Source organism: Triticum urartu, chromosome 7A (genome assembly GCF_056163025.1).
Source record: "Triticum urartu cultivar PI428250 chromosome 7A, HENAU_Tu73, whole genome shotgun sequence".
Classification (NCBI taxonomy): Eukaryota; Viridiplantae; Streptophyta; class Magnoliopsida; order Poales; family Poaceae; genus Triticum; species Triticum urartu.
Genome location: NC_141879.1, coordinates 17,898,477 through 17,911,104, shown reverse-complemented (window position 1 = coordinate 17,911,104; position 12,628 = coordinate 17,898,477). Strand labels below are relative to the sequence as shown.

At 47.1% G+C, this 12,628-nt stretch overlaps 1 protein-coding gene across 1 annotated transcript; it reads right to left on the bottom strand.

Annotated features, from left to right (window-relative positions):
• Nucleotides 1-729: 729 nt before the first annotated feature.
• LOC147957024 (brassinosteroid-responsive RING protein 1-like) lies at nucleotides 730-1,903 on the bottom strand. Its single transcript, XM_087535076.1, has one exon. The coding sequence runs from the start codon at nucleotides 1,717-1,719 to the stop codon at nucleotides 1,228-1,230; it is 492 nt and encodes a 163-aa protein (XP_087391202.1). The 5' UTR covers nucleotides 1,720-1,903; the 3' UTR covers nucleotides 730-1,227.
• Between the last annotated feature and the right edge of the window lie 10,725 nt (nucleotides 1,904-12,628).

Here is a 12,628-nt window from a genome sequence, read left to right as displayed (position 1 = left end):
GCAGCGGCGGTGGCTTATCCTCTTGGTCGTGTGGGCGGCGAGAGGTCTAGTGGCAGGTGGCTCGGGCACGCCATTGTTGGCGGTGCCAGGATCCGGATCTGTGAGTCGGAAAGTGTCGTCCTGGGTATAACTGCATGACATGGGTGAGCTGCCAGGCGAAAGCACCGTGATTTGGCGCCGATGAGGGCAACGCCCGCGGGCATCGCTATCTTCCTGAAGACGTTGTTGTGGTTCTCCTCTTTGTGTCTGGGCTCCTCTGCGCCGTTCTCCCTCCTGAGGGCGTTGTCATGGAGCCTAGTGTGCTAGGGTGTGGCGTGACGTTGTACTCTAACCTTCCCTTGTTCTTCTTTGGCAGCGTAGTCTTTACGTAGTATCGAGATCTCAGGATTTGTTGTGTTAGAGGGCTACCTCTCCACTCTGTATCGTTAGGCCGTATACTTTGGTTGTTGCTTTATCTATAAAATGGGGTGCGAGTCTGTTTTGAGGAAGTATTAGCCCAGTTAAAAGTCCAGTCAACACATTTCCATGTCACAAAAGTTATTTTTCATATTAACAAACGAGATAACAAATACATGATGGAATAAAAATGCCTCCATTTAAAATAAAAAAAATCCTCAACTTGAATTATTGTACATACAAGAATGAAAATTGCATGTCTTGCTAGGTATGCGGCAACTATACCATCCGAGTTTGGACTTAAGAGTTAGCATAGACGATAAATTAAGGTAATCCAGTCGAATCAAAATGCATTTCCAAGAGAGCATTAATACACGGAATATCTACTAAACTGTAAACTGAGGGTGAGTAGTATAAAAGATAAAAAAATATGATATGCTGAAATCTTTTTACAGATGTATTGCTAAAATCTTAGCAAGAAGTAAATGAGACTAAAAGTGAGTAGAGGGAAAAAAAACTCTTCTCAAGATCTCTACATATATTCACATTCATCCCTCTATCTTCATGTAATCTATTTCTTGATGTATATATATCCACCTCTTCTTCTTGGTATATGGATTTAACTTGAGTGAAATCCAGATTCCAAAATAACCGAAGCTTCTAATCCCCATGTCCGAGGACATTATTGCGATAACTCTCAAAAGGAGGGGCCGGTCGGAAAATAATTCGACAGCTCACCGTCATGGTCTCCGTACAAACCCAACCGAAAACAACCTCCTCAGGATTCGCCTGCTGCAGTCGCCGGATTATGCAAACAACACCCGGAGGGAATCACGACGCCGGCAGCGGCAGCGGCAGGAGGAAGGGTGGGAGGAACGGCGCCCGGCAGAGCGGGCAGGTGCTGTGGCCGTGCGCGGCCCAGCGGTCGAGGCAGGCGCGGTGGAGGACGTGCCGGCACCCGCGCGGCCGACGCACGCGCGCGGCGCCGTGGAAGTCGCCAAGGCACACCGCGCAGCTCCCCGGCAGCAGCAGATCTTCGCGTCTGGCGCTGGAGAGCGCGTCGAAGCGCATGGCCGGGGAATGCTTCTCCAGCTCCTCGAGGCAGCGGTCTTCATAATCATCGTACTGCTCCCGGTGATGGCGGTGGTAGTCGGTGATGCCGGAGGTAGTGGGGTGGTCAAAGCTGGGATCGTCGTCGACGCCAGCGCCGACGAGGCGGAGCAGCCAGGAGGAGAGGCGGCGGAGGCAGGCGAGCAGGAAGACGAGGTTGAGAAGCAACCTGGGCACCTCGCACTCTGAGAACACCGGCGCCGGGAACCCCATTAGCTAGCTGATCTCGATCGTGGGAGAAGAAGAGGAAGAAGAAGAATCCTTTGGCAATCAAGTAGCCCAAATCGAGTAGAGTTAGAGAAAGCTGAGTGGCCTCAAATGGCACACAAAGCTACCTCCGGCCGGCCTTTATAAGGAGAGCTAAAGCTGGACAGAGGAAGGAGAAGAGCGTTGTGAGCTACAGGACGGGGGTTGCATGATGGCGACGGAGACGTACTGCAGTGCATTGGACAAACACAGGCTAACTGTACCGCGAGCTTAATTAATTATGAAGGTTGTGAGTCGATGATCGAGATTAATGCCTGGTTAATGATTAGTTGGGTGGTGGGGTGAGTCTTGTTGGCAAACTCACGGACCGAAAGGAGCCGCTACCGGCCTGACTCATGCCGTTACTCCTCCTTTGACCGAATGTACCTGTCTTTTTTCGACAAAGGGTGAATTTTATTAATTAAAAAATGAATCATCAAGAGGATACAAACACAATGAGTACACACCCGGTCTCTGTATAAGTAGGATGCACACAGCCAACACCACAACACACACTAAAACACGCCGGCCAATAGCAAAGTCATATAAGATCAAAGCTATGGCTAAGCGAGAAAAAAGAAAGAAAGAAAAACCCAAAGGGATCAAATTCACGATGGACAATCTATAGCAATGACCATATCCGCACCAACTATCATGACACCACAAGGACAACGATGTTCTTCAACAGCAACGCCTTCAGGAAGTGAGCGTCACTCAAGCGCTTTCGTCACCGGATCCAATCATCAACGATCAGATTTTAGGTTTTCAACCTGAAGAACCAGCCCGAGCATATCCGAGCAATGCCTTCAACAAGGTAATGACACAAATACATCGTCATTGCCAGGTATAACCGACTCGGGTATGACCTAGGCTTTCATCCCGGAACTCAAGGCCAGGTACTCAAAAAGCACCATCATCGAAGTCAATCATGTATTGCCGCCACCATTTTTCCACAATCTCAGCAGTTACATGCGATGGGTTACAAACCATCCGCCGTACCCGTCTATACTAGCCATAGTGAGTAACTTCAAAAGTAGCGAAAATGCTAAATGGAGGCCGAGCTCCATGGAGCCCTTTATTTTGAAATTTTAAAAATTCTCATTTTGAAGTTTCAAAAAATCTAAAAAATATCACACGTGTTCATACAGATGTGTAAAAATTAAAGATGATATGCATTATGGTGAGGGCTACACAAAAAAGAGAAAATTTTCATTTTGAAATGATAAACAGTATATGCACGGTTCACTTTAAAAAATGCACGAATTTGTCTTTTTTCTTGGGCTCTCACCAGAATGCATATCATCTTCAAATTTTACACACATGTAATATACATCCGTATGAACACTTGTGATTTTTTTTAGATTTTTTTGAAATTTGAAATGATATTTTTTAAAATTTTAAAATAAAGGGCTTCATGGAGCTCGGCCTCCAAAATGCCCTACTCCAAAAGTAGCATACACATTATTCTAGGCTATACTACTATCTATAAGGGCATCTTCAACAATTTGTATAGTTGTCAAAACTCGCTTGTTTAATGGTAGTGAAGATATATAGAGGAGAGCACCCTTTTGTAAAGATAATTGATCAATGAATAATAAAGAAAGCTACATCCCTACTTCTATGTGTCAATTCTACTGTTTGTACCTGTGTGATCTACTACGCCTATGATGCTTCCGCTCCGCAACCCCTGGACCGGACTCGTCGGCAGAGGTTGCGGAACACGTTATCAGCGCGCTTCCCTCTACCAACTCTGCGTCAAGTCTGCATCAAGCAGGCTTTCCTTGATCTCGCGAAGGTATCGATCCGATTTTTTTTCCACAAAAATGGATTCCCCATGTCATTGTGATTTCGTTTTTTGCGATCCTGTAATTTTTTGGATTACTTTTTACCTACGGTGTGGATTTTTTCGTGAAATCATGGCGGACTTGATGTCGCCTGCCAATGCGAATTGTTTTTGTGAAATCGCGGCGATGGAATGAAGCATCGCCGGGCTGTGGGAGCATTGTGGGTGCATCGTCGGTGATGCAATGGAGTATCATAGGTGTTGTGATGGAGTATTGTCGGGCCGCCAGAACATCGTCAGTCCTTCATAGCATTACCGGTGCTACAATGGAGCATCGTCGGGTCATCAGATTATCGACTAGTCGTAAGAGCATTGTCGGCAATGTAATGGAGCATCGTCGGTGATGCAATGGAGCATAGACGGGCTGTTGAAGCATTGTCCACGATGCAATGGAGCATCTAGGTGCTATGATGGAGTACCGCCGGGCCGCCAGTGCATTGCCGAAGCTCGAAGCATCGCTACCGTTGCAATGGAACATCCCCGAGCAGCTGGAGCATCGCCGGTGCAGCAATGGAGCATCACTGGTGTTGTGATGGAGGCATGGAGCGTCGCCGGACGTCGAAGTACGTCGGGCCTTCCATGCATGGCCGGAGCCGGAGTATCACCGGTGCTTCAAGCAAATACGCGGGCAACGCGGGGACGCTGCGTTCGTGGCTGGATGCAGGCTGGGATGCAAGTGATGGCCTGGAGGCAGCACTGCGTGGAGACGTACATGGGCCAGGTTGGAATGGAAGTGATGGCATGGTCATTAAAAAAAAGGAAAAAGTTTAAAATAAACCTTGAAGTTATAGACGAAAGCTAAATCAAATCCGGAACTTTGAATCCCGAAAATTGGCACTCTGAATTTGCAATCCCGGTCTATTTTGGACCCTAGACCTGTTTGGCAAACCGGGAATAGTACAATCCTGGCCGGGATAACCAGCTACTCTCACGCACAAGAATTTGGGCCGGCCCACTACAACACAACAAGAATTCGTGAAGTTTAAAAAATGTTCGCACATTTGTAAAATTGTTCGCTCATTTTTTAAATTGTTCATAAGTTAAAAAATGTCCCTGCTTTCTATTTTTGGCGAAACTTCAATTAATTTTGTGTTTTTAAAAAATGTTGGCATTTTAAAATTTGATTTGCATTTTTAAAAACTGTTTGTGATTTCAAAAAGAAAAACACATTTGTCAAAAAGTTCATAATACCAACAGTTTTTCAGATGCTATGTTTTTTTTCAGATTTTCAAATTGTGTCACATTTTTAAAATATGTTTTTCGAATTTCATAAACTATTTCCTTAAATAATGTTTTAAAAAAATATTTTCGATTGTCGGCTGCGGAATTGATTGGGCCGGCCCAGCAGATATGATGCGAGTTTTTTTTCCTTCACACGAGACATAAAAAATCATTCTTTCTTTTTCTTAACGCGCGACGTAACGATTCGAAAACAAAAAAAAACATGCCATGGATTCGAACTTGGGACCTAGCATGGTTGACCTGATTTTGCTAGCCACTACACCAGATGACTATGAGTGACAGAACAAGAGGCTGAAGGTATTTAAGCAGAAACGAAAACGTCAAACTTTGAAAACTTTTATTAGGGGCAAACAAGTATTGAAAACATATTTATTTCTGAAATCTTCGATCATTTCATAAAGTGCGAGACCTTTTTGAAATTATCGAATAATTTTAAAAACCAACAACTTTGAAAAATCCAACACCTTTTGAAACATAAACATTTTTTGAAACCTGAACAAAAATTTAAAGTACAAACACTTTTTGAAACATAATTTTTTTCTGAAACCTGAACAAAAATTTAAAGTGCGAACACTTTTTGATACATAAATATTTTCTGAGTTTGTGACATCTAGAAAATACGACAAATTCTAAAAAAAATGTATGGGCCAATTCAAACAAATGTTTATACAAGGTTTCGTACATTCAAAAAAATGTAACATTTCAAGAATGTTCACGAGTTTCAGAAAATGTGTTTGTGGCATTTTCAAAAATATGTATGTACAATGTACCGAAAATGTCTGCGTGTTGTACAAAAATGTGTCATAACCTTAACAGAATATAGGTGACATGTAATAGAAAAAAGTGCATGCGAATTTAAAAATGTTGAACCATGTAAAAAAGTGTTCTTGGAGTTTTGTAAAATGTGTATTGTCATTAAGAAAATGTAAAACATGTATTTCGAAAAATATTACCATGTATTCAGAAAAGTTTTGAAAACATTTAATTTCGAAATGTCCATGACGTATTTGAAAATATCAAATGTTTTTCAAAAACTATTTAATGTCTGCGTTCAAAATGTAGACTGGGTACTGAGAAAAATTAGACATGTGTAAAAATAAAAAGCCGAAAAAGCAAACGTAAAAGAAAAAAAAAGACTAGTGCGCGTGCACGAGCGACTGCGCTACTGGCCGGCCCAATTCAGCAAATACCGGCCGAGTCCTCTCAAAGTTTAAAATAGACCAGGATTATAGAGTTCGGTGTGATGATTTCAGAGATTGAAAGTTCGGGATTTGATTTAGCTTTTGCCTACAAATTTAAGGTTTGTTTTGGACCTTTTCCTTAAAAAATCAAGTGGCTCAAAACCGATTGTATTTGCGCAAATCGACGGCTAGCTAGGCGTCCTAAGAGCATCTCCAGCCGTTGCCCCCCCTTCCCCCAGGACGCATAAAAATTGCCTCCCTGGGGACGAGCCGGCGATACAATCGGCGCTGGGGACGGTTTTGCGCGCAGTCGTCGCCTCAGGCGCCGAAATTAGCCCACTTTGCAGCCCCATTTCGGCGAATAAAGGGCCCATATGGGTGAGATTAGGCCCATATTTCAGCGTGGTTCGCCGTGTCTCGGCGTTCAATTATCAACACAATTTTTTCTTACCACATATTTCATCACGGAAAAATCAAATACTTCAACAAAATAGTACAACAACAAATAGTTCAATACAAATTATATAGTTTAACAAATAAAAACTCGTATTTCATCACACGGCGTCCCCCTTGAGCCTCCATAGGTGCTCAATCAGATCTTTCTGCAGTTGATGATGCACCTGTGGGTCTCGGATCTCCTGACGCATACTGAGATATGCAGTCCAAGTTGCCGGTAGATGGTGATCAACTTCAGCTAGAGGACCCTACCTGTAATATGGTTGTGTCAAACACTGGTTCTTCTTGCTCGCTCTTGATGATCATGTTGTGCAAGATGACACAGCAAGTCATAATCTCCCACATTTGATCTTTGGACCACGTCTGAGCGGGGTACCGGACAACAGCAAATCGAGATTGGAGCACACCAAATGCCCGCTCGACATCCTTCTTGCACGCCTCCTGAATCTTCGCAAACCAGGCGTTCTTGCCTCCTGGCACAGGGGTTGAGATGGTCTTCACAAATGTCGACCATCTCGGATAGATGCCATCAGCTAGATAGTACCCCTTGTTGTAGTGCCGCCCATTGATCTCAAAGTTCACCGGAGGAGAATGACCTTCAACAAGCTTGGCAAAGACGGGAGAGCACTGCAGCACGTTGATGTCATTGTGAGTTCTTAGCATACCAAAGAAGGAGTGCCAAATCCAGAGGTCCTGTGTGGCCACCGCCTCAAGCACCACACTGCAACCGCCTTTGACGCCTTTGTACATCCCCTGCCAAGCAAATGGGCAATTCTTCCATTTTCAATGTATGCAGTCGATGCTTCCAAGCATCCCAGGAAATCCTCTTGCTGCATTTTGTGCTAGGATCCGAGCAGTGTCTTCCGCATTGGGTGTTCTCAAGTACTGTGGTCCAAACACTGCCACCACTGCCCGACAAAACTTGTAGAAACACTCTATGCTGGTGGACTCAGCCATGCGCCCATAGTCGTCGAGTGAATCACCGGGAGCTCCATATGCAAGCATCCTCATCGCTGTCGTGCACTTCTGGATGGAGGTGAATCCAAGAGCGCCGGTGCAATCCATCTTGCACTTGAAGTAGTTGTCGAACTCCCGGATGGAATTCACATTCCTAAGGAAGAGCTTTCGGCTCATCCGACACTACTAGGAAAAGGGCTATAGATAGGATTGATACTAATGGCGCACCAGGGAAGTAGTGCGCCACTACTATATACTAATGGCGCACCTGTTGGTGATACGCCATTAGTGTGGAAGACACTAATGGCGCACCAGAAACAGGGTGCGCCATTAGTATTAATTTTTTTTCCATTTTCCATACATACTAATGGCGCATCAGGTAGACAATGCGCCATTACTAGTTCTAACTAGTAATAGCGCACCTGACAGAGAGTGCGCCATTACTGTAATTTTTTTCTTATTCTTTTTTTTTGCAAAACTACTAATGGCGCACCATTTCACAGTGCGCCATTACTAGTTTAAACTAGTAATGGCGCATTATTAGACGGTGCGCCATTAGTATATATATTTATATTTTTTACTTTTTTGCAAAACAGTAATATTTTTTGAACTCATGCATGAATATTTTTAAATTTCATGGGCACGTTTTGAATTCATGAATATTTTTTCAAATTTGATGATATTTTTTCATATTCATAAATGTTTTACCAATTCACAAATGAATGCAACTAAAAATCCAAAAAAAAAACAAATTTGATGATATTTTCAAATAACAAATTTGATGATATTTTTCATATTCATAAATATTTTCAAATAACAAATTTGATGATATTTTTTAAAAAATTATTACTATTTTTATAAAAAAATTATTACTGTTTCATATTCATATTCATTTTCTAAAAACTTATTCGATGCAAATAATAATAATAATAATAATAATAATAATAATAATAATTACTAATGGCGCACCGCTGGATGGTGCGCCATTGATATACAAAAAAAAAGTTACTTATGGCGCACCCCTAGGTGGTGCGCCATTTCTATCCAAAAAAAGTTACTTATGGCGCACCTCTAGGTGGTGCGCCATTGCTATCCCTCCCATGACTAAAATCCCCAACCCCCATCACGGTAGCCCCTCCACCATCCTCTGCCACCCCTCCACAATCCCCAATCCCCATCCACTACTCCCGGCCACCACCGTCGTCGCCCCCCTCCAGAGCAGCGCCGTCAAGCACCCGTTTGACAGGGAGCACCACCGTCGTCGTGGAGCCACTCCACCGGCAGCCACCATCCTCGCGCGCTTCCTCCTCGAGCAGGCTCCTCGCGATTTAGGGTTTGCTGGCGCCGCCGGCCACCGGCGCGGCCCCTCCTCAACCACCGCCACGGGAGCTCCCACCCACGCCCGCCTCCTCTTCCGTCTTCTCTGGCCGCCGCCCAGCTGCTCTCCACCGGCGCTGCCCCTCGTCGACCACCGCCAACGGCCAATGCAGGAGCCTCACCGCCCCCGGGTCCGCCTCGAGCAGCAGGAGCTCCACCTCTGCCCGCATCCGCCATCCCCATCCACCTCGAGCAGCAGGAGCATGCATTGAGTCTCTGCTCTTCCCCTCCTCCCTGTAACCAGAGGTAAAGAAGCAAACTTACTTGCATATGCTGCTTCTATGTTTCTAATTCTTATGGATAAATCCCAGCATGAAAACATATGTGTAGATTCGTATGTTGTGTGTGTCCTCAACATGCATTATTTCCTGCTTATGTTGATACATAGCAGCTTGTGTGTGAAACATGTACTACTATTACTTCCTGGTTATGTTGATGTGAAGTGTGTGGCAGTTTACCTTTTATACATGCTTGATTGAAATTTGTGATGTGAAATGGATGAAAAAGAAAAAGGCAAATTGGGATATGCACACCACATAGCCATTTTATGCCAGTATATGCAAAGAAGAGGTTGAAAACCATAAGGGCATCTCCAGCCGTTGCCCCCCCAGGAGGGGCAAAAAATCGCCCCCTGGGGGCGCGCCGGCGCTAAACCGTGCACTGGGGCCGTGATGCCCCCCAGTCGTGGCGCCCATGTTTTTTTTAAAATTCAAATATGGCGCAAACACGACTGAAATTTGACGCAAACATCGGCGAGTTCGTTCAAACTTAAACATATTTTACAAAAGAAGAAAAAAAAAACTTCCGCGGGCTACCCCCGCCGTCTCCCTCGCCGCCCGCCTCGCCGCCTACATGCCGAGGAGGCGGTAGAACCGCGTGTAGTCGCCGCCGCCGCCGTCGTCGTCGTCGTCGTCGCCGGCCCCGCCTGCGCCTCCGCCGTCCTTGCTGCATCCCTCCCCCGGTTGGCGCGGCGGGTTGGACGGTCTGGGGGCGTCGTCGTCGTCGTTGCTGTCAAGGACCACGACGCCGTGCTCGTCCTCGCGCCCACGCTTGCGGGCGGCGATCTCCTCCAGGGCCCGGCGCTGCCGGACCATCTCGTCGCGGAGGTAGTCGTCCCGCTCCCACCACATGGCGTCCTCGTCGGAGATGCCGCGCCGGGCTATCTCCTCGTACTCCGCAGGGAGGCCGCGCTTTGGCTTGGGCTTGACGAGGACGAAGCGGCCGGTGGGTGGGGAGGCGTTGGCGCCGATGCGGACGCCGGAGCTGCGCGTGCGGGCACTGACCGGCGTGCCCTGGGGCTCCGGCTTGGCGGGGCGGAGGCAGGGCGAGCCGCCGGACGAGGAGGAGGACCCCCCGGTCTCCATGCGCCTCGGGGTCCAGGAGCTTCCCCGGCGGCGTGAGAAGGATGGGGGATCGGGGTACTCGAGGCGCGGCGTGTTGCCGCCCTCGATGTACTCGAGGACGGCCTCCAACGTGCGCCCGGGCACGCCCCACCACCGGCGCCGGCCATTGGAGTTGAGCCTGCCGGAGGGCACGACGCCGTTGGTGGCCTCGAGCTGCTCGGCGTGACGGCGACGGAAGTAGGGCTCCCAGAGCGGGCTGTCGGGGACGTACCGTGGCCCCTCCCTCGCCGCCCGCGGCAGGGACGCGCGGATGCGTGTGATCTCCACACTCCGCGCCGCCCCGGTGGGTGGTGGTGGCACCGGCCCGCCGCCGGCGCTGATCCTCCACGCGCCGGGCACCCGCATGTCCGGCGGGACCGGGTACCCGGCCTCGTAAAGGAGGCGAGCCTCGTCTTCATGGAGATGGCAGCGGCCGAAGCCGTTCGCCGCTGCGCCGTCACCAGGGAAGCGCTCGGCCATGGGTGGAGACGGCGAGAGAGAGGAGAGGGAGGAACGACGACGGCGAGAGAGAGGAGAGGGGGGGACGACGGCGAGAGAGTGTGATCGCCGAGCACGCTGGTGCGCGTCTTATATAGGCCGAGACGCCGCCCGTACGCGTGGCCGCCGTGTGTACGCGTGGCGGGCGAGGGAGGGCGAGGGACGCGCGTCGTCCGGCCTTCACTGCGCCGCCCGTGAGGCATCAATGGCGCAGGCTGACCGGCGCGGCAGCTTTGGCATTGATTCGCCGTGGAAAACGAGGCGATGAGAACGACGAAGGGGCGAGAAGAGAGCCGTGTCGCTGACGCGGCAGGCCCGCGGCTTTTTCGCGCCAAAAAAGTTTGCCCGGCGCCCCCGGGTGCCCCCCAGCGCGCCGGGTTCGGCCTGGGTCCGCCGGCGCTGTTTTCGGCCCAGGCCGGCGAAAATCGGGCTCCTGGGGGCGCGACTGGGCCGATTTTTCGGCGCCGACGCAAGAAAAACGCCTGGGGAGGCCTTCCTGGGGGCGCGGCTGGAGATGCCCTAATAGGCCAGGGGGATGTTTGAACCGTAGAGGTTATGATAAAAATCTTGGAGAGAAGTTCTTGGCTAGGTTCTTTGGTTACTAGCAACTAGCATTGTTAGATGAGTTCTTATGCTATCTTGTGATAATTGTAGTAGATTATAGCTTGCTTCAGTTTGTCATCATAAGTTGGTTAATTAGATTTTAGATTTATAAGAAACAGGGTCACTAGGTGCACCCTATAGCTAGCAGCTCTTGATTGAGGAGATTATGTAGCCACCAACATCTGTGACTGAAGTTAGTCCATAGTTCACCTGGTCCTTAGTTGCCCATGAAAATGAATTTTTTTGCTTGCTGTAACAAGGTGATTGGTGAATGTGGATGATTTTTTTTATCCTATGAACTCATTGTACTGCTACAAGAATTTGGTATCATCATGGTGTAATTGACTGCTTGAGAAAACTGGGTAATTTGGCAGTAGAAACAACTATTTTTTACAGTCAAACAGTTCTTGATGCTTTGGTGCTCTTAGCTAGCTTAGTGGTGGGTCCCTTGGTGTCAGGCTGTGCTATCTATACATTCATGCCCTTTTTGTCACTGATGATTGTTAGATTGGGTTCCTACTGCTGTCATGGGGTGGATGATCCTGCTGCTTTGTATATGGATATACTGCAATTTCATTTATGTTGTTATAAGTTTGTTGTTGTCAGCATGAGTTAACTTGCTATCATTTATCGAAATTCAGAATGTGTTGGACTATATGTTCATTGGTACTACTTGTGATGCTGCTGCTGTACTACTTGGGAATTTTGTCAACTTGTGATGCTGCTGTTGTACCCCGAGAGGCCCTTGAGTTTGCCGGAATGTCGATTAACTTCCGTCCCGGCAAATTCGGGTACTCCATATGTCCTATTTTCAGCAAAGGTCATGCTGAAATTTTCCATGAATTTTAGCATGACTTTGCTAAAAATCGGACATATGAGGTACTTGCCGGGGTATCTTAGTACTTAGTTAAGTAGGATCAACTGCCCCTTTATGAAGGAAATATGCCCTAGAGGCAATAATAAAGTTATTATTTATTTCCTTATAATCATGATAAGTGTTTATTATTCATGCTAGAATTGTATTAACCGGAAACATAATACATGTGTGAATACATAGACAAACAAAGCGTCACTAGTATGCCTCTACTTGACTAGCTCGTTAATCAAAGATGGTTATGTTTCCTGACCATGAACAATGAGTTGTTATTTGATTAACGAGGTCACATCATTAGTTGAATGATCTGATTGACATGACCCATTCCATTAGCTTAGCACCCGATCGTTTAGTATGTTGCTATTGCTTTCTTCATGACTTATACATGTTCCTATGACTATGAGATTATGCAACTCCCGTTTACCGGAGGAACATTTTGGGTGCTACCAAACGTCACAACGTA

Bases quoted from the DNA above. Each gene is read 5' to 3' on its own strand.
- LOC147957024 (XM_087535076.1), bottom strand. From the start codon at position 1,719: ATGGGGTTCCCGGCGCCGGTGTTCTCAGAGTGCGAGGTGCCCAGGTTG.